General features: G+C 34.5%; 1 protein-coding gene across 1 annotated transcript; it reads left to right on the plus strand.

Annotated features, from left to right (window-relative positions):
• The first annotated feature begins 1,891 nt into the window (after nucleotides 1–1,891).
• On the plus strand, nucleotides 1,892–15,663 carry LOC129233035 (ephrin-B1-like). Its single transcript, XM_054867117.1, has 6 exons — nucleotides 1,892–1,896; nucleotides 4,318–4,459; nucleotides 8,040–8,208; nucleotides 10,564–10,668; nucleotides 12,220–12,435; nucleotides 15,518–15,663. The coding sequence occupies exons 1-6, from the start codon at nucleotides 1,892–1,894 to the stop codon at nucleotides 15,661–15,663; spliced, it is 783 nt and encodes a 260-aa protein (XP_054723092.1).
• The last annotated feature ends 11,074 nt before the right edge of the window (nucleotides 15,664–26,737 follow it).

The following is a 26,737-nucleotide window of genomic DNA, read 5'->3' on the forward strand; positions in this document are numbered from 1 at the left end:
TCTCCAGGTTGCATCCATGTCCTACACACACGCGCATACATACACAACTACACATACACACATACACACTCATAAACCTACACACAAGCACACGCACGCACACACATATACACACAAACACATACACACACAAATACATACAGATACCAACACATGCACACACACACAAACACATACATACACATAAAAAACTACCCACACATTCATACCTGCACACAGACACAAACACATATGCCTACACACTCATACACATCCCCCCCCCACATCAGGGGCGGATCTAGAGGGGGCCCCCATGGCCCCCTCCCAAAGCCTTGTGATCGTAGGAATGTTTTTAAGAAAAAAAAAGAAAAAAAAATATTATGAGAGGATAACAAAATTTAACACATGTGTTATACTGAAAAAGAAGCATAGGCCGTAATTGATAGATAAATTATGTCACTACCCTGAAAACAAAACTTTTATTTCCAAAATTTTTCTTCATCTTTTACATCATTTCTTGGGCACTTGGACGATCTCTAAATGCTGCTGTTCTCAGAGTATACCTATTGTTCACAAGACCAAAGAGAGCCTAAATTTTCGTTTTTATGGCTTTAATTTCGAAACTAGGGTGAGAACCCTCTTTTCCCATGCCCTTTTACAAATGCCTTGATATGTAGCAAAAAAATTGCATTTTAAGTCTTTTATTTGGCAAAAATGTCAACGGAAACTAGCTAATCTAGCCCTTATCAGTTAACTTGCTTAAAAGCAACTTAAATAAAATTTTTTGGGATTTCAATTACTAGCGATCTTTGATAGGACCCCCTCCCTCCCCAGTTCATATCGTGATGATAGCTTTAAAAGGAGGTTTTTAGAGGAGCTCACGAATTTTCCATCCCTTTCTAAAATATGTATAAAAATAGTTAAAAATCGAATTTTTAGAGCCTCAAATGCAAAATATTTCCAGGAAGGAGGGATTCTAAGCCTCTTCAATCTTCCTTAAATGTAAGCAAACATTACCTAAAGGTGCATTTTTAGGATGGACAGCTGAAGAGCTAGAAGAGCACCCCTCCTCTTCTTACTTCTCAATGTATAATGACAGCATATTTTGGTTTCTAAGCTATTTTTTCAAAAAGTATTTTGGGGCCAGCACCTGAAACCTGAACTTTCTCGGTACATCATCAAAAATAGACAAAATGCGTTTTTAGTTTCCTAATTTTCAAAAATTACTCGGCAATAAAAATTTTGAAACATTTTCAAGGCAGATTCCTAAATGCGCCCCCTCACCCAATGTCCCGATACCCCGAAAATTGAGTTTTTAAAACTTCATTTTAATAAAATTTCTGGGGAGTTCGGAGTTTGTTCAAAAATTTCAGATGGCCCCTCCCAAAACAATCGGCTGGATCCGCCACTGCCCCACATACACACACATTCATACACACAACTACTCACACACTCATGCCTGCACACAGACACAAACACACATGCCTACACACACATACACATACCCCTACACACAACACACATACCCCCACACACGCCTACATACATACAGTCGTGATTGCGAAAAACATAATTTAAATTCAAGATGTCAAAATTCAAATTAATTTTTTTTTTCTGAGGGATGGGAGGGCGGGTAGGCACCCCTAATTATACATATGTTTGAACAAATGTTTTGGCAAAACTGTTTGTGCAAAACCACGTGAGTAAAAGAGCTGGAGGTAATCGCCAAGTGATTCTATGTAATTATTTCTCACCATGCCGGTCAATGGAGTCAGCCCCCCCTCCCCTTCTCCTTTAAGAATACCCATTGAGAATGTAACCTCCTCCCTCCCCTTCCCCGGAAAATTTTGAAATGAGGAAACTGCTTCTTGCATGAGCTTCATTTTGAGGTTTTTGTGACACATAGTTGATAATGAAGTACAGGCGGCTCGTGCGAGGAGGCAAGGGGGCGACTGCCCCCCTCATTTTTCAGAGTTAAAAATTAATGACAGATTGAAAAATGGTTTTTTATAAGGTGGATTGATTCATCTCACGAAAGAAAAAACTAAAAATTCCAAACAAATGAACTTTTTCATCTTCTTTACTAATAATAAAGCTGAAAGTCTCTCTGTCCGGAGGATGTATGTAGGATGTCTGTGACGCGCATAGCGCCTAGACCGTTCGGCCGATTTTCATGAAATTTGGCACAAAGTTAGTTTGTAGCACGAGGGTGTGCACCTCGGAGCGATTTTTCGAAAATTCGATGTGGCTCTTTTTTTATATTCCAATTTTAGGAACAAAAATATCATAAGATGGACGAGTAAATTACGAAATTATCATAACGTGGAACCGTAACATGGGCATAAGCCAATTGGCGAGATACGAAATTATCATAACGTGGAACCGTAACAAGGGTACAAGCCAATTGGCGAGAAAATTCCGATTATCCGATTCCATACATTATTTGTACAGGCGAACCTAAAAGACCTTTTAATTTTTCTATTACGGGCAAAGCCGTGCGGGTACCACTAGTATTAAATAAGAATGGAACTTAAAAATGAAAGGGAAAAGTCTGCGGGGGCCATTCGTTCCGAATTTCGGTGCCATATTCCACATATTTAGAAGTTTTTAAATGAGTAATATTAAAAGCCTGTAATATACAGCCCATTTTTACAAAAAAAAAAAATGTTTAAGGTGCCACGCCCCCTAACCCCTACACATCTTTTGACCCCGCCCCCTTTTTTGGTGCAGGGGTGCCCATCCCCCCAACTTCAATGGCACAAATTCCCCCCCCCCAAAGAAAAAAAAATTCTCAACCCTCTTTTTTATTTTCTAGTTCTCTTTTTTATTTTTAAAAAATATGTTAATTTATTTTTTAACATTTTGTTTATTTATTTGTTCATTTATTTATTTTTAATCATTATTATCATCATTATTTTATTAGAAAAGTTCTGTGATACGCCAATGACAAACACACACACACACACATACAAACTAAATAAATAAATGAAATGAAATATAAATAGAATAAAATAAAATAAATAACTTGAATCAAAAATAAATCAATAAATAAATTTAAATAGCAAAACTAAATCCCCCCCCCCCAAAAAAAAATTTAATCCCCCTCTGTGGGCACCTTTGTTTTGGTGCACCAGCAACTTATGTGATGAAGAACAGTTGGTGTTGTCAACTCTATAAAAGAATGCTTTTTTTGGTTTTTACGAATATGCAACTGATGGTGTAACGGCACCAGTAACAGATATGCTTAAGGCATCGCTCTCAGTTTAGCTCAATTTTCTGAGCTTTTTAATGTATTTAGACTTTTGGAACTATTTTTCTCTTATGCAACTACATCTCATCCAGCGTTTGGCTGCTTCTGGATCTCTGAATGAGTTAATTCTTTTTTTATTTAATTTGCTTCATTTCGAAAAAAGGTCACACCCCTCCAGTAACAGACACCGACGATACCCAGTGACAGATTGGATGAGGAAAGGATGGGTATTGGACAGAATTCCCCTTTTCTCTTCAAAATGTGCAAAAGTTTTTGTTTGTACCCCACCAGTCGCTTCTTTGGTTGCGACTTTATACTTATCAATTTGATGGTTGCGTGTAGAGCACTGTCAGGCGGGGAACACTATCTCAAAAGACGACGGACATGCTTGGTTAAACATTAAACTATTTATTAGTAACTGGTAAATGCTAAAACGTTTAAAAACAATTAAAATAGTAAATGCGAACATAACTATTCAACCAGCCGCTCTGCACGAGCGCAGGGACACAAGTCAACACGCGCTGAGAGGAACTGCGACTGACACATCAATGGCGGCTGTTTTTCTGCCGCATTGCTGAGTGGAAGTGAAAGTTAGTATTTCTGGTGGAAGTGAAAGTTCTTATTTCTTGGTGGAAGTGAAAGTTCGTTTTTTAGCAGAAAGTTAAAGTTTATATTGTTGGGTCCACCACGAGTTCTTTATTTTTAGATCTAACACCTTATTCAATTCAAATGAACATGAAAACCGGCAGACCTCGTGGTGGCTGTTCATAACCTTCCAACACTGCCTCGTAAATACCAACTGGCAATAACAAACTTGTTTAAGAAAAATATAATTGTACCTTTGTATCAAATGAAAAGATTAAAAAAAATTGCTTACCCTTGTTTCATTAAAATATTAAGGGATATGACAAAATGGTTAATGAAATTTAAGCGTATTTTCGTCAAGCATTGGGTTAGTATCACAAAGGTCCGTGGTTCAAATCCCGACCCGAACAATCATCTTGCACGTCATGGTGATCTGTACGCCACATATGCAACTATGAAAATGTGAATTTCTAGCAACTAATATTGGTTTGTTTTTCCTCCAGGTTTCGAATCGATAACACAGATCACATCATCGACGTGAACAGAGGGAACCTTCCGTTCGAGTACGACCAAGTGAACATCATCTGTCCAGCCTACAAACCCGGCACCAAGGAAGAAGACGTTGAAAGATATGTCATATACAACGTAAGAAATTATTTCCATTCTTTCTTCCATATCTCTTCGGTTGGCTTCTAAAAAAGAGAAAACAGATGATGTGTTTCCATAGAAATCTTTGAAAAGTTGGAGATGAGTTCGAGCCATAGAGTAAAGAAATAAACGTATTGGAGATGAGTTCGAGCCATAGAGTAAAGAAATAAACATATTGGAGATGAGTTCGAGCCATAGAGTAAAGAAATAAACGTATTGGAGATGAGTTCGAGCCATAGAGTAAAGAAATAAACATATTGGAGATGAGTTCGAGCCATAGAGTAAAGAAATAGACATAGAGGGGTCCCGTCTATGGTCAAAAGGAGATGAAATTGAAGCAGCCAGTGTTGCCAGATCGGGGGAAATTTCTCCATTTTGGGGAAATCTTGAGCAGTCTGGGGAAATGGGTTTTGAGGGGAATTTTTTGGGGAAAAAATTTTTCTTAGGGAAAGCCTGAGGAAAAAAAAAAATCCTCAGGAAAAAAGAATTTTTTCGTATTTGTAACTCGCGTGTTTCTGCATGAGTAACTAGTTGATAAGTGAAATGGGTAAAAATAAGTGAGACTGAAGATTGTTCTTGGATAAATATATACTAAGTTCATAAATTAAATGTACAGAAGCAGAGTAATAAATGCGAGTAGAGAACAAATATTCGGCTATTTCTAATTTCTCAATCGGTCAGGGCCATCCAATCAAATCCAATATAAGTAAAAGTCCTTTCTTGAAGCAGGTGCTTGTGTTTATGTAGACAAAAAAAAAAAGCAAAAATGGGGAAAAAAATAATAAGAAGAATTTGAGAAGAAAATTCTGTTATTAGGGGGGGGGGGGGGATTTTTTTCAAGGAGAAAAAAATATCATGAAAAAAACATTCATTTTATGCAAAGATTAGTGGAAAAACAATTTTTTTAATTTGGGGAATTTTGAAAGAGAACATCGCTTTTTAGGGAAAAGTTGGAAGGGAAGTTGGGAAATCTGGATTTGTGTGTGTGTGACCATCTGGCAACACTGGATACAGCGGTGCAATGATGGGCGGAATTAGGATAACATGGTCGCTTCGTGAGAATGGTTTTCACCAATCACGCAAAGAGACCGACTGAAGTAACTGGCGGATTGGTTTGCATTTTAACTCATGTTTTAAGGCAACTTCAAAAACGTGCTTCGTAAACTTGCAAGAATGTCTGAGTTTAAATCAACCACCAATCGAGATTCAGTAATGGAATGTTTTGAATCAAAATGTATCTAAGATAGTTAGCAAGAAGGATCTTGGGATATAACGGTGCAACTTCCGGCTTCAATTTCTTAGTATAGCGGCCCCTCTCTATGTAATTTCTTTACTCTACGGTTCAGGCTCATTTTCGAAAGCCTGAGCCCGGAAACTTGCAAATGGGGCCCACCCGAACCCGGACAAATACAAATACAAAAGTGAAGACCAGCAACAGGTTCTGGGCCCAGCTAGACTGGTCCTAGTCCATTTACAATCCCCAGTGAAGATCAATGGCCCTCTTAAAGCTATCTACTCCCTTGCTCATGACCACCTCTTCCGGTAAACTGTTCCGAGGTTCCACTACCCTGCTAAAATAATAATTTTTCCTGATATCCACGTTAGCCTGAAATTTAAATAGCTTAAAACAATGACCCCGTGTCCTGTTTTCAGGTCTAAACTTCAGCCCCGTAACATCTTTCATTCTAATGAAATTAAACAACTGAATCACGTCCCCTCGGTCTCTTCTTTGCTCGAGACTGTACATTTTTAGCCTTCTGAGCCTAGAATCATAGTCGAAATGAGAAAGTCCACTTATTAGCCTTGTAGCCCGTCTTTGAACCCTTTCCAATACATTAATGTCTTTCTTAAGATAAGGAGACCAAAACTGAACAGCATACTCCAAATGGGGTCTTACCAAACTTCTGTATAAGGGCAGAAGAACTTCTTTAGATTTGTTTGAAATAGATCTATTGATAAACCCAAGCATCTTATTGGCTTTGTTGCTAGCAATGCTGCACTGTTGGCTGAACTTTAAATCCTGACTTATTAAGACGCCTAGATCAGTAACTTTTTCCGCCTGACAATATTGTCTGCCAATATTGTCTCCTGTCGAAATCCAAGCCTGGAGGGAAAAACTCAAAGCCGAGCCCACTCGAGTCCGACATAGTTGAATGAAATGTTAGTCTCAATTTTTTTTTGTTTACATCAACCAAATATAGCTGTTATATTGCAATTGAGATTGATTTTTTTTTATATTGTTCTTTTAGTGAAAAATATTCGGTCATTTTTTTCAAAATGTTCCACTTCAGATGCATTACTATATTATACAATTGTAATAGTAATCGCCAACATATTACAAATAACTGTTATTTTATTTTCTATTTTATTAAATTATCACGTGAAGCAAATATCAAGTCAAGCATCTTTACATATGTTTTTAAATAATGTATGAAAAAACCATTTGTAATACAAAAATAACAGAATTAAAAAAAAAATACTAAGCACTTTTCATAATGCACTCAATAGGACAAAATAACTTTTCTGGGTCAGAAAGGAAAATATTTGAGTATTCTCCTGTAGTTTTCAATTATTTTAAGAAAATGATTCCACAAACGAGGGAAAGTCATTGTGATTGATTTATTTCATTGTGATATCTTACTGATTTATTTCATAGTGATATCTTACTGATTTATTTCATTGCGATACATTACCTGCTTTATTTTGTTGTTATATCTTAACTGTTTTATTTTATTGTGATATATTAACTGATTTATTTCATTGTGATATCTTACTGATTTATTTCATTGCGATACATTACCTGCTTCATTTTGTTGTGATATCTTAACTGTTTTATTTTATTGTGATATCTTAATTGATTTATTTCATTGCGATATCTTAACTGTTTTATTTCATTGTGATATCTTAACTGTTTTATTTTATTGTGATACATTAACTGTTTTATTTCATTGTGATATCTTACTGATTTATTTCATTGCGATACATTACCTGCTTCATTTTGTTGTGATATCTTAACTGTTTTATTTTATTGTGATATCTTAATTGATTTATTTCATTGCGATATCTTAACTGTTTTATTTCATTGTGATATCTTCACTGTTCCATTTCATTGTGATCATCTTACTGATTTATTTCATTGCGATATCTTAACTGATTTATTTCATTGCGATATCTTAACTGTTTTATTTCATTGTGATATCTTAACTGTTCCATTTCATTGTGATCATCTTACTGATTTATTTCATTGCGATATCTTAACTGTTTTATTTCATTGTGATATCTTATCTGTTCCATTTCGTTGTGATCATCTTACTGATTTATTTCATTGCGATATCTTAACTGTTTTATTTCATTGTGATATCTTAACTGTTCCATTTCATTGTGATCATCTTACTGATTTATTTCATTGCGATATCTTAACTGTTTTATTTCATTGTGATATCTTATCTGTTCCATTTCGTTGTGATCATCTTACTGATTTATTTCATTGCGATATCTTAACTGTTTTATTTCATTGTGACATCTTATCGATTTATTCCTTCTTCTCTCTGTTACTGACTCATTCCTCTCCCCACAGGTGTCCAAGGAGGAGTATGATTCGTGCCGCATCACCAACCCCAACCCTCGCATTATTGCTGTCTGTGATAAACCTCATCACCTGAGATACTTCACCATCACCTTCCGAAACTTCACCCCGCAGCCGGGGGGCCTAGAATTCACACCGGGCCAGGACTACTACTTCATATGTGAGTGAGCACTCTCCAATGTCTCAAATAGGGTTGTTTCCAGAATCTTAGAAGTATTTTTTTCTGAGATAGCATGCTTAAAAACATGGGCGTTAAGCATTTTTTGAATAATTTGACAATGTTTAATATTTTTACTTCCTTTTACAAATGAGCTGATATGTGTGATCACATGACTTCCTTTTACGTCAATTTAATGATAGTATGGCTTGGAGTAAGCAAAGAAACACTTTAAATATTTTTAATCCCAAGTTCATTGCAAACCGGAGAAAAAAAAAACCTTTATCTTATATCTTTAAACGAGCAATTCTTGTGGGTATATATATATATTTCTTATCTCGGAAACGGCTCTAACGCTTTGGATGAAATTTTGGATTTAATTGTAGTTTTGCATTCTAAGTTCATCTACATCAGTGTTTTTTTCTGTAAAAACGCGATTTTTTACAAAAAACAATTTTTTTAATATAAAGTCAAATTGCGTTAAGCCTTGAAGTAAACTGTGAGTTGACGCATAAGGCAGACGATTTGCAACCATTACAATGAAAATTTGTCTCTTCTCGCTTTAAAATTTTATACTTGCTTAGGGTTGCCAGGCTTGGCTGATATTGGCCACTTTGGCTAATTTCAAGCACACTTGGCTGAAAACAAATTCAAAAGCATTATGTAAGTCGATGTAGGGCTTTTTTTCTTTTTTAAGTGAAACTAAAGCTTGACCATCCTATTTTATTTTAATTTATTTATTTATTTTCTTTTTACACTTCAAATAGTTTAACATGTTTTTTAAATCACGCATCTAAATTTTATTTCGAAGAAGTGTATGTCTTTGAGATTGTTTATGTTTTGTTAAGACAGTTGTTATCATTTGTTGAAATGGTTTGTGGATCATCAGTTTTGATGGATATCATGCTGTATATGTAGCATTTTCTGGCGTAAAAACTAAAAGTACTTATTAAAAAAGAATGTCGAGTGGGATAAAATCGTGAAACGCATCGTAGTATGAAAGGAAGTATTCGGTTAAAAACCGATTTCACCGTAGCAAAACTAAGGTCAGAATATTTTAATTACTGACAAGAAAATTGTATAGTGGAAACAAACGTAACAGATAGTTTAAAGCAAAATGTTGATTTAATTACATTCAGAATCTTCTTTGTTTGGTACTTTAGTGTTATAAGAAGGTCGAGTATACAATATTTCGTTAACGTGAAGCTTTTCAAGTATATTTGGAAAAGTATTTGAACCTTAAAAAAACACAAAACGACAAAAAAATAATTCTTTTAAAGCCGAGCGAGGCTCGGTCGTCCAGGTACTACAAATTAATTTTCCCAATATTGGACATTTTAATGTGATTCAATGGTCAACTCTCTAAATATTGCCAATAATGACCAAAGTGAAACCAGATTTGAAAAAAAAAAAAAAAAAATGTCGCAAAGTTTGTCGCCAAGTTGGCGACAAAACTTGGTGACCAAAAGGTTGGCGATGTATCGCCAAGTGTTTACCAAATTATATCACCACTTGAGTTTTCATTGAAATTAACAATGATTTCCCCACAAAAAGGTGTAAAAGACCCCCTTTGGAACATTCGAATGAAACCAAAAAGGGAGGTGCACAACTAGACCCCACTAGAAGTTTACATACCAAATTTCAACTTTCTAGGACATACCGTTCTTGAGTTATGCGACATACATACGCACATACATACATACATACATACATACATACAGACGTCACGAGAAAAGTCGCTGTAATTATCTCGGGGATGGTCAAAATGGATATTTCAAGTGTCTATATGTTCTTAGGTTCACACTCTCTAAATATCGCCAGTAGTGGCCAAAATAAAACCAGAATAAAAAGAATCACAGAAAAAGGGTTCCTAATTACCCGGAAACGTTTTTGAAAATTTCGGAAAGAGTTCCGAAAAACTCAGAAACGTTTTTGAAAATCTCGTGACTCACAGCTGTACAATTTATTCAGAAATGGTTTTTAAAATTACAGAAAACGCATTCCGAAATACTCGGAAAAGTTTTTGAAAATTACAAAAAGGGGATTTTAAAATACTCAGAAACGTTTTTGGAAATTACGAAAGAGGATACCGAAATACGCAGAAAAGTTTTTTTAAATTACAGAAAGAAAATTCCAAAAGACTCAAACATTTTTGAAAACTTCGTCAGCCCCAGCTGGCACTATTGAAAACATTTCTGGATTTCCTTCCATAAAAACATAATCTGTTCTCCTGCAAGAAAGGATAGATTCTCAAAATTCAGCATTGGGAATTCGCAAAATTTGAATGGTGTAAGCTAATGTAATATTTGATGTTAAGTGTGCTAGAAGAATTAACTTAGTTATCCCTTTTAATTGCAGCAACTTCTCGTAATGGTTCTGATGGCCTGCACCAACGTGTTGGTGGTAGGTGTGCCACACATAACACTAAAGTGATCTTCAAGGTTTGCTGTGGACCTTCAAAATGTAAGTATTTCAGTTTCAGCTGCGATAAATCGTAAGTTTAAGTTGTTTCAGCAGAAATAAGGAAACTCTCTGTAAGAGCCTGTCCGAAAATGTCACGCTTTGAGGAAGCGAGGTGGGTTGTGAAATTCTGATAGTTTGTAACAGGGGGGAGGCAGGGGCATGCACAAGAGTTTTGGAACCCGTCACAAACAAGGGCGACCATTTAGGGGGGCAAGGGAGGAGCTCAAACCCCCTTGGAAATTAGAACTTCCTTGCTTTTAGTACTTTTTTCTTTGCAAAAATGTAAAAACATTTCTTCTCCAGCGATTAATGAATAAGTTATTAAAAATGTCAAATTTTAATGACTCTAATCTGTCCTGAAATCTGCTTTCATGGGGAAAATATCCTGCTAAACCATGGTTAAAATATCTGAACCCTCCCTTACAACTTTACATATGGGCGCCCATGGTCACAAATTATTTTTACGGCCCACCACCATATTGTTTACACCTACGTTCCTATATATATTTCACCCATCATTTTAAAAATATTCGGCCCCCTTTAGGCTTGACCCCGGGCCAACAGATGTCCCTTCTCCCCCCCCCCCCGTGTGCGCCCGCCACTGGAGAGAGGGAGAGAGGGGTAGCATGAATTGTGACATCACACATGCTTTGTTTGTGGGAAAAAAGCATGACATTTTTTTTTGGGGGGGGGGGGGAATGGTGTATTTAAAAAAAAAGTCGGCAAAGTAGCCGATTAATTGGCGTATCCTTACCGTATACCCCAAAAATATTCTGTAGAAATGTTATTTTCACGTCTACTACGATATTGTAATTGATTTATCCGAAAAGTAAATTTATTTGGATACTTCTTTGAAAATATCCTTTAAAATTAATGTAAAATATTATCTTTCTTCCTTTTTTAAATAATTATTTTGATTTTTTTTATTATTATTACTATTGTTTAAAAACTATATATTTTATTTTATTTCACACAATTTTTTACCCTCATATTTGAGAATTTATGTGAAATTTGGGCCTAAATTGGGGAGAAAAGAACTATTCATCGAATTTTTTTCGAACTGGCCTGCAAACCTTTTGAGTGCTAAAAGAAAGATACGGTGAAAATTTCAGCGAAATCGGTCGGGTAGTTCTCGAGTTTTGCGAGTTCAGACACACAGATGCTTTTTGGAGACTTCATTTTATACTATGTAGGGGTGGTCCTTGGGGGGGGGGGGGTTCCCCCCCAAGACGCCCATATGCAAAATTTTAAGGGGAGGCTCAAAAGTTTTCCCCGTGGTTTAGCAGAATACTTTCCCCATGGAAACCTACTTCAGTAGAGATTAGAGATATTAAAATTTGACATTTTTAACAACTCATTCTTAACTGGAAAAGAAATTTTTATACATTTTTGCAAAGAAAAAAGCTCTAAAAGCAAGGAATTGCTCATTTCTAAGGGGGGACTTGGGCCACACATTAGCTGTCATCTATTTTCCAGAATTGGTTTCGGAATTTTTTTTTTACAGCATGAAATAGTAGATCCTTATTTCATATCCTTCCTTTCTTTTTCCAGCCTCCACAACAGAAGTCCCCAGCAGCACCACCACAACGGTGAGCACTACCACCACCACCACTCTTCCTCCCTCCACCCCCTTCCACCGCTTCCGCCGCCCGACGATGCCGCCCTTCAGGCTGCCCCCCGGCATCAACACGAGCAAATATCCTAATTACAAATCCTACGACTTTCCGCGGGAAGAAGAAAGCGGCAAGATGCCATCCAAAAAAACCGGTAAGTCGTTTTTTCTCTCTCATTAATAGTGCGAGAATTGATTTTGAAGATGTAAAGAAAACAATGTGCGACCCTTGACGATATTTTCTTGGCTATTATATTATGAAATATTATTCTTAATTTTTAAATTTACGCTTTTTAAGTTGAAAAATAACAGAATTTTTTAAAAAATAGCAAGCACTTTTCATAATGCACTCAAAAGGACAAAATAACTATTCCGGGTCAGAAAGGAAAAATACAAATACAAATACAAAAGTGACGACCAGCAACAGGCTCTGGGCCCAGCGAGACTGGTCCTAGTCAATTGACAATCCCCAGTGAAGATCAATGGCCCTCTTAAAACTATCTACTCCCTTGCTCATTACCACCTCTTCCGGTAAGCTGTTCCGAGGTTCCACTACCCTGCTAAAATAATCATTTTTCCTAATATCCTGGTTAGCCTGAGATTTAAATAGCTTAAAACAATGACCCCTCGTCCTGTTATCAGTGCTAAACTTCAGCCCCGTAACATCTTTCATTTTAATAAATTTAAACAACTGAATCACGTCCCCTCGGTCTCTTCTTTGCTCGAGACTGTACATTTTTAGCCTCCTAAGCCTGGAATCGTAGTCTAAGTGAGAGAGTCCATTTATTAGCCTTGCAGCCCGCCTTTGAACCCTTTCCAATACATTAATGTCTTTCTTAAGATGAGGAGACCAAAACTGAACAGCATACTCCAAATGGGGTCTTACCAAACTTCTATATAAGGGCAGCAGAACTTCTTTAGATTTATTTGAAATAGATCTATTGATAAACCCAAGCATCTTATTGACCTTGTTACTAGCAATGCAGCACTGCTGGCTAAACTTTAAATCCTAACTTATTAAGACCCCCAGAACCCCAGATCAGAACAAATGAAAAAAAGCGCGGCTCAAGTCATGTAGAGAATTACTTATCATTATCTAGCTTTCAATCATTAATTTGGGTGTTATATTTTTCTTAATAGGAAAGTTTGGTTTGAAATGACTTGAATGTTACCATCCCAAAATTTCACCTCCTTTTCTCATATAAATGCTTCATACTGAAAGCGAAAAATCCTATATACGTGTCTAAAACTTTAAGTAATTGGCACTAAAAATTATTCCTTGTTCCTCTCTCGGATTTATTTGCATACTAATTTAATTGGAACCCATTGTTACAAAGCCAATAAGATGCTTGGGTTTATCAATAGATCTATTTCAAATAAATCTAAAGAAGTTCTTCTGCCCTTATATAGAAGTTTGGTAAGACCCCATTTGGAGTATGCTGTTCAGTTTTGGTCTCCTTATCTTAAGAAAGACATTAATGTATTGGAAAGTTTTCAAAGGCGGGCTACAAGGCTAATAAATGGACTTTCTCATTTAGACTATGATTCCAGGCTTAGAAGGCTAAAAATGTACAGTCTTGAGCAAAAGAAGAGACCGAGGGAACATGATTCAGCTGTTTAAATTTATTGAAACGGAAGATGTTACGGGGCTGAAGTTTAGCGCTGAAAACAGGACGAGGGGTCATTGTTTTAAGCTATTTAAATCTCAGGCTAACATGGATATTATAAAAAATTATTATTTTAGCAGGGTAGTGGAACCTTGGAACAGCTTACCAGAAGAGGTGGTAACGAGCAAAGGAGTAGACAGTTTTAAGAGGGTCATTGATCTTCACTGGGGATTGTAAATGGACTAGGACCAGTCTAGCTGGGCCCAGAGCCTGTTGCTGGTCGTCACTTTTGTATTTGTATTTATTTAACTATTAAAGATTTCCCAAACTAATTAATGTTTCACAACCATACAAGTTACTCGTGATCCTAATATGTGTCTTTACTTAGCCCCATTTTCGATTATTGGCATAGATGAGGATAAAAATCCCAAAAAAGCAATGATAGTGGAAAAATTTCTTGCTTGCTCCAAAGAAGCCTTGATTCAAAATTTTCATTATGATTACGATTTACGTTACTGTTGCAAGGCAACAAAATTTGTAACAATGGAAATTCGCTATTTTCCGTCCTAGCTGAAATAATTATTTTATTTTAGAACTTAATTTTTCAGCGTTAGGTTGTGCCTTGAGTTAATCTCAAGGGGAATCATTTAGCGAAATCCCGAAGTCTCTAAATCGCCTGGTTGCTGAAATATAATGTTACAAATTCTGTAAATAGTAATTATTGTAGTAACGTAACCTGTAAATAGTTTCCCGTAATGAATATACAGCCCCTATACATTCGGTTTAAGTATATGGACCCCCTATTTTTCGTTGATAAGATTCGTGAATGAATAAAAAGAAGAAATAAAATAACGGTCTACTATTTTCGAGAAGCATTTCGAATCTTGTGGAATATTTGAGAGCTCTCTTTTCGGTGTGTATATAAGCCGTTACGCTGGATAAAAAGTTAGTTTCGATTGAGAATTTGTACTGAGAGTGTATTAGCTCTGTTTATTGCGAGGCATTTCGCTGCGTTGTTTTTCGTGTTTGGAAGTAAATACGTGTGTAACCGTTGAGTTTACGGTGTTGAGTAATATTTGCTTCATTGCTGATGATTAATTTAGCAGTTGTTGACGATCTTCCCTGTCCATAGTGTAAATAAATCCGTTACAATAAGCAAAAGCAGGTCTCAGATTTTTCCGTGACAATGAGGCCGAGCGTAATAAAAGTGCTTTTTAATCCTCAAAGATTTGTCTGGAGATCAACTTGCTGTTAGTAAATAATAGCATTTTGTCTGGGAATATCTTGTTTCTTGTATCATAAATTAAAGAAGATTTTAAAACTTTTTATTTAAAACGTGTAAAAATGGAGTTTTGCTAAAAAAAATCTTCCAGGATTTCTCAAATTTCTGCGCAAAAAGTTCCTGTAGGTGTAGAAAGTAATGCAAACAAGTATAAAAGAAGAAGTGCCTGCTTAAAAGAATTATCTAAATAAAAAAACTGAACTGGAAGTTTTCCATTTTAATACAGAAGACAGGAAGGTCTACAGGAAGATAAGGCCAAATAATTAAGCTGTACAATAATGATTTAACCATGAAAATCTAAAAGTTCGAAATTTTTATGCTTAATAATGTATTTAATTCTTTTTCCAGAAGATAGAGACAAATTGCCAAATGAAACAAGAGCTAAAAATGAAGAATTAAAAAACCAAGCTTCTTTCATAAAACTACAACAGAACTGTATCCTCACAGTGACAACGCTCCTGCTCACACAGTATCACCACCTACTGGCCAGGTGAATCTGCGACGGCAATATCATGTGTAAAAAAGTTTCTGTATTTTAATGTTATGTAAAAAAATACGCTATTTTCCTTGCCTGTGATAGCTGCAGGAAGCATACTGGGGTGTACTTGTGAAGAAAGAGAACCAACCCCTTCTGGTCATAGACTCATTGTTGATAGACTATAAGTTCAACTGGGTTATTTTCAACTTTTTTTACAAGTGAAAAAACTTCCAGATTATGTATCTGTAGCGGGCTTACGATGTTTTTCCTACACTTGAAAAGTAGTTCTGTGATCGTTGTTTGAGTCTCGAGAGCTACAGGTGGTCCTTTTATTGTGCTTTCTACAATTATTTATTTTGTAAATGACCAGTGTATAAAATTATACATGTTTGTTACCTGACCTGGAACTCTCGGAGAATTCATTTTGGAACTCTGGGGCCACTGCTATGTAAACAGTTCGAACTCTTCCGATATGTTGTTGCAAATTTTCTCTACAAACTTGGTACAGATCCGTTTCCTTCAAAATTAAAACCGAATGTATGCAGCCTAAATTACAAAGTGAATGGAAATAATGTTTTCGTTTATTTTCGTCCTTATTTGTTCTTTTCCCTCAGATGATGAGCTTGAACCACGAACAATTTAAAGAACAATAGCTGTATTCAAATGCGACTTTTGTACCTCACGTATCCCCGCTCCTGCTCAAAAAAAAAAAAAAAAAAAACGTTTAGAGATCAAACAGGGATTTACAGGGTTAAAAAGAAACAATTTAAAGATCAGGGCCTTCCTCCTCACACCTGGGGTGGACCTCAAAGAAGTATTTCATCACTCAGCCCCAACTTTGTACATTTTCTACCCCCCCCCTCCACCTTTTTTAAATATTTTAAGTATCAGTCTTTCTAACTTTCCCAGATTTTATTATAAAAAATAAAAATTACGTCATAAAAAATGTACTCCTGTTTTTAAAAATGACGTCAAAGATCTTAGTTAAGTATTTTCCTTCAAATATCTATCAGTTTGTTTTGGAAAAGAAAGAAAAAGAAAAAAAAAAGACGTAGAAAAGGTATTTTTATTTAATTGTTTTTAGTTTAAGAGTGGTTAGGTAACTTAGCTTTATTTTTCATTTTACTTCAAATTTTAATTAGACATTTATATTTTTAAAAATATCAATATTCACTAGCACCAGCTAATGGGTTTTTCAAAGAAGAGGGGGGGGGGGAGCAATTGGTGTCAATCAACCTCTTGGGTAACTTTGCTTTCTTTTTCATTTTACTTTATATTTTAACTAGACATTTATATTTTCAAAAATATCAAAATTCACTAGCACCAGCTAATGGGTTTTTCAAAGAAGAGGGGGGGGGGGGGAGCAATTGGTGGTCAATCAACCTCTAGAGGGGCATTGGGCTCAAAAAGATCGGGAACTGCCGCTTTAAAAAGCATCAGTCCAACGTACCTATAAATGGTTTTGCATAGCAGTGGTCTAATTCCAGTTCAGTTACGTTCTAAGTCAATGAATGTCCAACATTCTCCGTCAGTGGCTAGCAGCAAAATGTCTTCACATTTTGCGAGCCTTTGTGTAAATTTTACTTCGACGTATCGTTTCTGGAGTAAACCTGAAGCTTTAGAATATTTGATTTTACCTAACGCACAGCTGTGTGAAAATCAATTTTCTAGATGTTCAGATTTATGTTTGCTGTGATCTGTTCAAATTTTTTTCGCAATGATCGTGCATTAAGTTTCGTTGTAACAATGATTCGTGGTCTAGGGTCTAGGAAATAGCCCATGATTTCTGCAGATGAACTTTACATAAATGTTATTCAGCATGAAAAAAAGAAACCAATTTGGAAAATTTTGCAATAGAGTAGAAGACCGTTATAACGCCGACCTGTATAACGCAATTCTCTATAAACCGCACAACTTTTCAGAAGTAAACAATAGGTTTTGAAGTTTAAAAAATTCCTCTGTTTTGCTCTGAAAATATAAAAATTTTTAGGCAAATTAAATTTTGAAAGTTTTTCATCTTTCCATCTTATTTCAAAGCTCTTAAATTGAAAATGAGTACTCATAGTAAACAAAAAATACCAGATGGCTCTTTAAAATGCAGCTGTTATGCAAACCATGAAGCATAGCAGAAGTGAAGGATTTTGATTGTGAAACATATTTACTTGTGAATAACTAATTGTAATATTGGTGCTTTAATACTCATTGCAGATAAAACTCCTTCTGAAGTGCTAATATATAGATATATTCTGAATATTAGTTCCAAAATTTGTGAAATGAACGCTAAAGCTCTGGTCCCAAGGTGTGCGTTTTAACGGTCTTCTACTGTATTATATTACATTATGTTTATTTGAAATACTTTTATCCACTTCCCTTACTATGATTTGTCAAAACGTATAAAAAGAAAAACATATCGTTGGCGATCAGGCAAGAGTAGCTGATTTCAAAACTCCAGTGTTTTGACATTGATCAAGTTAAACTTTCAGATCGTAATAAATACAGCGAAAATCATTTTACAATAAGTTTATTCTCGTAACTTTTAAATTGTACAATTGGTTTACATTTGTAACTACCATAGACTAATAATAAGAGTAGACCGAGCTATGGCAACCCTTTTGCTGCTCATAAACCAAACCATGTGACTGGTGGATATCCTAGCAACAGCGGGCGTTGATCGTAGCAGACGATCAACGCCGGCGAGAAATAAAATAAATAGAATTGATAGAACACGGAAGAATGATCTTTTATGGAGCCCGATTTGTAAATTTGTTATTCTAAGTTGTAAATATTTTGTTAATATAGCGAATTTTTCGTTTAGATAGTGATGTGCATTTTCTTTAGTCAATTTCAATAACTCTCTAAGTAAGCAATTAAATATTCAAGCGCCCAAAAAGAATCGGCAAACGGTAAGATTTTTACCTACAATTTCATTTTAAGATACCGATTAGTACATTTTTGCGTTAACGAGAAACGTTTACGCCAACGCTGACGAATGAAATAAAAGTTACTGAAAACTGCGATCAAAAACTAATTACTAATGTCAAAATAATGCATAACTAAAAGAAAAAGAGTTCAATCATCTCTGCACCTGGAAAAAAAATATAATAAAAACACATTACGTCTTAAAATACATGTCGAGTGCCAAACTATAGATGATGTTGCCATCTAGCAACCATGCTGCCAAAGTTTTCGCCAAGCATTCCACCAGTCACATGATGTATCCATGAACCAATTTTTTCATCAGCAAGTCCGGGAAAGCTCTGTCTACTCTTATTATTAGTCTATGGTAACTACTAACTGTACTTCATTCATTGCAGTTATTCGTCTTTTTCGTTTCTATTTCTTATATTTATTTATTTTTTTCTTCTTTGTGTATTTAATGACTTGCCAGAACGCCAGCGATATGATTTCATTCTTGAATTCATTTAAAAGTTTCTTTTTTATCTGTATATTTAATATTTCATTGGTTATCATTTATGCCGAGTATTTGCCAAGTGTTACTAAATGTAAATTTCATGTAGGAAATTTCTGCTCCAGTTCAAACACAACTAAACAAGAAGTTGTTATTATTTTAACATGCAAAGTTATGCTTTGTAGTTGCTCATGCAGGATTTTCGTTGTTATAAGTTTAATAAATCTTTGTTCGCTGGTGCATAAGTTTACAGACAATTTTTAGTACTATAATGTCTAATATAATAGCTTGAACTTCTTTAGTGCAGTATAATCTCGATTTAACGATTGTTAAGGAACTGGAAAAAAGTTTGCATTAAATCAAGGATAAGGCTAAATCAAGGAGCATAGACTTTCAATGCAGCCAAATCCCGACCGATGAAATATATCATTGAATTGAGGAAATCGTTACATCAAAGTTATACTGTACTTTAATGTTTTAGATCAATGGTGCCCAACTACGACCCGCAGGCCACATATGGCTCATAAAGCGGTCCTACGTTGCCTGTTGTTTTATTAATTGTTTCAACTTGAAAACTACGATTTGTCCCAATGTCAAATTTGAAGCTACATTTATTCAGAAATAGGTTTCCGGAAAACTCAAATTATAAACTAAGCATCAAGTAATGGTAATAATGGTTCTTGATTTGTTATTTTCTTTTCCTTTCCATGTTATTAAAAAAAATACATCGTTTGAAATTTAAGTGTAATCTGACACGTGAGAATCATTTTAATGAGAGGTTAGCCCTCCAGTAAAACATAGTTGGGCACCACAGATTTAGATAATTCTAGTAAGAAAAAATTTTAGGTTTTGGGATGAAAATTTAAAATGTCAACAGATCGGGGCAACAATAGATAATCTTAGAATACATTTTTATGCAGATCCATGGAAAACCGTGAATATGGTATAACCTGGACACAAAACTAATAGAATTTTTATAACTTTGACAATTTATTACTCTCTTAGTGAAATTGCATATCCGTTATTCTGTTCTTGTAACATAGTATATACAAAGTAATATAAAAAATAACGTCAAATCGCACAAATTGCACATTACTGCAGACACGTGTTTCGGCGTTACAAGGAACGCCTTTTTCAATGCAAAGGAAGTGAGCTTATTGATGATGTCTTTTCATCATAAGTTTTTTTTTTGCATTGAAAACTCCTAAAAAGGTGTTCTAGGTGCTGTTTTAGGCATTCCGTGTAACGCCGAAACACGTGTCTGCAGTAATCTGCAATTTGTGCTATTTGACGTTGTTATTTCTTATTTCACCATTGATGGAGTTATTAATTTCTGTAAATCAGTTAAGTTATTGCTCTTCAATATGAAATTTATCGATCAAATTGTTACATGCATGAAATTTAAGTTAAGTCACGTGAGAATAATTTTAATAAGAGGTTGGCCCTCCAGTAAAACATAGTTGGGCAACATTGGTTTAGATAATTCTAGTAAGATAAATTTCAGGTTGCGGGATGAAAATTTTAAATGTCAACAGATGTTGGAAACTGTATAATCCTAGAATACACATTTTTATGCAGATCCGTGGAAAACCGTGAATATGGTATAACTTGGACACAAGACTAATAGAGTTTCATAATTTTGACAATTTATTACTATGTTAGCTTGCGTTCGACGAACCTCACCGGTCGACCAGTAAGTAACCGGTTACAGCGCCTCACCGGTTACCATTTTAAGCTGTTGATTGGTTGAATGGAGCACGTGATCATTAGCTGTCACGTGATTAACTAACCTGTCGCTACCGGTCGAGCTCGTCGAACGTAAGCTTAGTGAAATTGCATATTCATTGGTTTGTTATTGTAACATAGTATATATGAGTTTGCTCCAAAACACAATCGGATTACCTTTGTGCACGCAAAGTAAAATATGAAATAACAACGTCAAATCGTAAAAATTGCAGATTATTGCAGACACGTGTTTCTGCGTTATAAGGAATGCCCTTTTCAATGCAAAGGAAGTGAACTTATGGATTCTCATTTATTTTGCATTGAAAACTCCTAAAAAGGCGCCCTAGAACATACGCTTTTTTAGGCGTTCGGTGTAAAGCCGAAACGTGTGTGCAGTAATATGCAATTTGACGTTGTTATTTCTTATTTCACCATTGATGGATTTATTAATTTCTGTAAATCAGTTAAGTTATTGCTCTTCAATATGAAATTTATCGATCAAATTGTTACATGCATGAAATTTAAGTTGTCTTTACTCCTCAATAAGAAATTTATCGATCAAATTGTTTAATGCCTGAAATTTAAGTTAAGTCATTGCTCCTCAATGTGAAATTTATCGATCAAAATGTTACATGCCTGAAATTTAAGTTAAATCATTGCTCCTCAATATGAAATTTATCGATCAAATTGTTACATGCCTGAAATTTAAGTTAACTCATTGCTCCTCAATGTGAAATTTAACGATCAAATTGTTACATGCCTGAAATTTAAGTTAAGCCTTTACTCCTCAATGTAAAATTCATCGAACAAATTGTTACATGCCTGAAATTTAAGTTAAGCCTTTACTCCTCAATCTGAAATTCATCAATCAAATTGTTACATGCCTGAAATTTAAGTTAAGTCTTTACTCCTCAATGTGAAATTTATCGATCAAATTGTTACATGCCTGAAATTTAAGTTAAGTCATTGCTTCTCCATCTGAAATTCATCGATCAAATTGTTACATGCTTGAAATTTAAGTTAAGTCTTTACTCCTCAATGTGAAATTCATCGAACAAATTGTTACATGCCTGAAATTTAAATAGTTACATCTGATATTATACATTACTGTGAAAGACCGAAACGCGAAAATGTCGACTTTCACCGGTGATTCAACGAAAATATTCGATCTTTCGTGATTGTCTTAGGAATGGTATGTGAACGTCGATATTTATTGGTTAATGTTGACATTCACCAGATTTTGGACTTTAACAGTAACGTGTTCTTCATGTTCAAATTCTATAGTCTGTTCGTTAGGGATATTTGTTTTAGGTGGGGGGGGGGGAGTAGACAAATAGAACATTTTCATAGCCACTTAAATGCTGAGATCTTCTAGAAACTTTTTAAGCTTTGAAGTGGCGGTAGGTTTTGACCCACAAAATGGAGGATTTTGTACTTTTAGAGGTGGGGTAAATTGCCTTTTGAAACTATACTCAACAGGTTTCTCCAATTGCCGAGTGAGCTATTCCACACACCATCGGCAAACGGAGAATCAGTGCCAAATTTTCTTATAAGTTTTATAATAGTTTTGGGAAGTGCCTTATGTCATTGCCATCAGAAAGAACTAAGCGCATTTAATTAGTTTAGCTATAACCTGTTAAGGGAGACGAACACCGTAAATATTTTTTTCCTCCAATAGTCAATGCACTTTCTAAAACTGTATACGATTATTCAGTATAGCATAAATAACACATTTTGTCTACTTATTTGTTGAAAGAAAAAATTTGATGGTTTTTTTTTAAATAAAAAAGCCATATGTGTAGTAAAAAAACTACCATTTCCATAACACTTCCAGGGCATTCAGTTTTTCATTATTTTAAAAACTTTTTGTATCTATTATATCTCTTTGTGAGATAAAAGAGCACTCTCTTTTATATGACTCTCCAATTTAGAAATATATCACTAAAAGCAGGTTTAATGGGTAAATGTTTGAAAATTTACCCCGAAAAACGTGCTTTTTGCCACTTAAATTTAATCGATCATCATTTCAAAACCACATATTGCATGTACATTAATTTTTGGAGGTTTATATCGCAGTAATATGTTTAATTACTATGTTTGCAAAGTTTCAAATCTTTAAAGCGAATACTTTTTTTCTAAACAGCTGTTGGCTGGGCCCGACTACCTAAAAGTGAGGCCCATGGCCCACAATAATTTGGAGGCCCCCTGAAGGCCATTATTTTAAAAATGTTTGTATTTTTTGTATAGTTGTAATGCTATGCATAATTCTTTAAGTAATTTGGGGCCCCTTAGGAAGTGGGGACCCCAGGCCTAGTAGGCCTGTGCGCTAATCAGGCCCTGGCTGTTGGCGTCAATAAAAACTTGAAAATGTGGTTCTGAGAAAATCAAGAAAGAAAAGGTAAATTTCAGTTATAAAAGCAGTGCATTTGAGTTAATAAATTTCTTATAGTTTTCTCAATAATTCACAGATTTAAAAAAGAATTGCGGATTTAGAAAGAAGAACACTGGAGATTTCTAAATTTCGCAAAATCTCAAAATTTGTTTTTTCGGAAAATTAGGGTGTTCACCTACCTTAAAACCAAAGTGTCTACCCTCTCAAATTATATGCATGATCTATAATTTGACGGAAAGGAATCTAGGTTATAATTACTAAAAATGTAAATGAGACAACAAATTATAGTTGTTGTAGAATCTGTTGAAAAAAAAACCGTAGTTATTACAAATGGATCCTGACATTCTGTTGATGAAAATCAAAGGAAAACGAATAAATAGTGAATCATTTTGTCAACCCCAGAGGACCATAGTTTTTGAAGTACAGCATGGCAGTATTAAAAAAATCAGTATAAATCCTTAATAATACCTTATTTTATGCTAATATATTGTGATTCTGATGTTTTTAACATGTGAAAAAATGTAAGAAATTATTAGCATTTATAAAATTAACTTCGAACTAAGGGAACATCTGTATGAGTCATAATGGATAAGGTATGACTTCAGCTGTAATGCAAAATGAAGAAAGAATTAAACATTGCATCAAGATGCATATTTTAACGAACAAAAAACTAATATATGGCTATGTGGTTTGAAAAGTTAAATAAAAAAAAAAGTTGCATTAGTGTAAGAAAACCAATAAAAGCTATTGCACTAAATACTGACTAATAATAGGTGACGCAATTAGAGATAATGGTTTCATTAATAAATGCCATTAGAGTGACTATTTTAAGATCGTACCGATGATAGAAAAATTTTTTCCACTTGTATTGGCTTAAATTAATATTTCTTTGCTATGTCTAATTTTTTTTTTGAATAATCAGGAATTGATGCCTCCTCAAAATTTAAAATGTCTGAAATGTGTTATGACTTTATCTCGCTATTTGATCTCGAATCTTTCGTAATATATACAATAGAAGAATGCTTGTGGGAATGTTAAAATGTTGCAATGGATTTCACTAAATAACTCCAATTTCATTTGCTTAACTCTCTCACTGCAAATGTTGACTGAACATTTCAATTTTCGAAGGGAAGTTGATTTTGAATAAGAATTTTAATTACTCCTCATAAAAATGGTTATCCGTTTAAAATATGTATTAAAAATAGCAATTAAGCTCCAACAAAAAAATTCAATGAGAATAGTCGAATGAAAATGCTTGAATAATAATAGAAAAATTAGCTTAAAACGAAGAATTATTGCATTAATACGCGGTAGACACTTTGTAAAAGTTTCTTCAATACCCTAAATTAGTTCAGCATTGATTCAAAAATCCTTAAAAATATCAGAACAAGACTTGTGAAGTGCCAAATTTTTCTACAGCATATGTCCACTTTCTTCTGGCAACTTTTTATAGCCTAGATTTCAAAATTTCTTAGAAGATCTAAGGACCTTTAACTTTCAAATGTTATGCCTAGTTCAATTCTGAACAATTTGATACCTTATTTTTTACCACACGCAAAAAACTTTTCAAGTTATCGAAAAAGTGCATATACTTTCCCCATACAGATTTATGTTAACAGCAGCTGTTACAGCCTCTTTTTCTCAGGTTGCGTTTTTTCAGGTTTTGCGTGCGTGCTATATCTCAGAAAGTTTCTTATATCTTTCCGTAAAACTTTTAATGCATGTTTGGCTGGTTTATTTTTATTATCTGAACCTAAATTTATTTATTTATTTATTTATTTATTTTTTGTTTTAATAGGTTTTTAATAAGTTAATATCGAAATTTTCCAAACTTTTAGGTGAAAATATTTTTTTTGTGAAAATATTAGCTTTCATTTTTAGTTACAATTTAGGTTCAGATCATAAGAAGAAATCTGACTAACATGCATGAAAAGTTTGACAGAAATATATAAGAAACTTTCTGGGACATCACACACGCAAAACGAGAAACCGGTACCCGAGAAAAACAGGCTTTAACAGCTGCTGTTGACATAAATCTCTAAAGGGGAAAGTTTTCGCATTTTTACGATAACTTGAAAAGTTTTTGGCGTGTGGTAATAAATAAGGTATCAAATTGTTCAGAATTAAATTATGCATACCATATGTTTTTTCCAGAAAGTCGAAAATTTTGAAGGTTGAAGGTCCTTAGACTAGGAGAGCAACATCGATGTCGATGTTTTGGAAACATCGATGTTTTTGTTAAAACATCGATGTTTAACTTTCGATGTTTTTGGAACATCGATGTTTTGGGTTCGATGTTCTTTCGATGTTGATGTTTTTGTATTTTAATTGAAAATTGTAATAAAGTTTTTTTTACAGATAAGTGACATCGATTGAAAAACATCAATGATTCAAAACATCGATCTTCAAAATAAGAAGAAAAAAAAAACCGATGGTATCTGTAAATTGACTCAAAAGCATTGAACTCTCGGAAACATCTACATCACCTAAATTTGAAAAATGTAGGAGCTGAGCTCCTGTCAGCTACCATGCAAAATAAGCTCAAACAGGGGTGCCAACTGCTCCGCAAAAATTGCGAAACTCCTGAGCTCTGCAAAAAAATTATTTTGCTCCGCATTTCCCGGCCGAGCATTTTCAAGCATGACATAGTGTTTAAAGTTGTTTTTTTATTATTATCTTTATGCTAGTGCTTAAAATGATTATCAAAGCTCAAAAATAATTTAAGACGAGTGGTTTTCGTTTTTTTAATTGAATTTTATGCAAAATACGGAGCTGCTCCGCCAAATTTCAAAATGCTTCTTAAAACCACTGCATATGCTCCTCAAATTGTTTCTCCAAGGTTGGCTCAGAATCCTCATTGCTTGGAAAATAGCATAGAAAAATTCAAAGAAAGTAAATTCGCAGCTGCCGGTGTTAAGATTATCTGAAATTTCCATAATTTTTAATTTCCATTAATTTTTTTCAATGTTTTATAAGCATAAATGGCGACAAGAAAGCTTCCTCTGGTCTGATTTGTTTATTTTTCTGTTGACTTGCGAAATGTGGTGTTGTACGTAATTGGTTAGAGAATATATGTAGTATATAATTTACTATTGGCTTTACTTAGAAATTTCTGAAAAAGTAGCTATAATTGAATGAATTGACGCAATGCCAAAAAGGAATTTACTGATCCATTAAGAAACATTTGTTAGAGATTATCATATATTTAAGTCTGTAGTGTTGTACTCAAAAATGTATGTTATATATTGATAAAAAGATCCATGTTTGAAAACATCGATGTTTTTTACTCGATGTACCAATACCATCGATGTTTTAATTTCGAACATCGATGTTTTGCCATCGATCTCGCACCTCTACCTTAGACCTTTTAAATAGTTTTTAAAAAAAAAACTGTTTAACGTTTTATGCTGCACTTGTTAATCGAAGCTTCAAAAACTGTTTCCAAAATGAGCTGTTTTCTGACAAGCCCTTTTTCTTTTAATCAATTTCCTTTTTTGTACATATGTGTATAAATATTCAGAAGTCTGATTTTGTTCTGATCAGATAGAACCTCCTATCCATCAT

This window comes from Uloborus diversus, unplaced genomic scaffold (assembly GCF_026930045.1).
Source record: "Uloborus diversus isolate 005 unplaced genomic scaffold, Udiv.v.3.1 scaffold_15, whole genome shotgun sequence".
In the NCBI taxonomy this organism is placed as follows: domain Eukaryota; kingdom Metazoa; phylum Arthropoda; class Arachnida; order Araneae; family Uloboridae; genus Uloborus; species Uloborus diversus.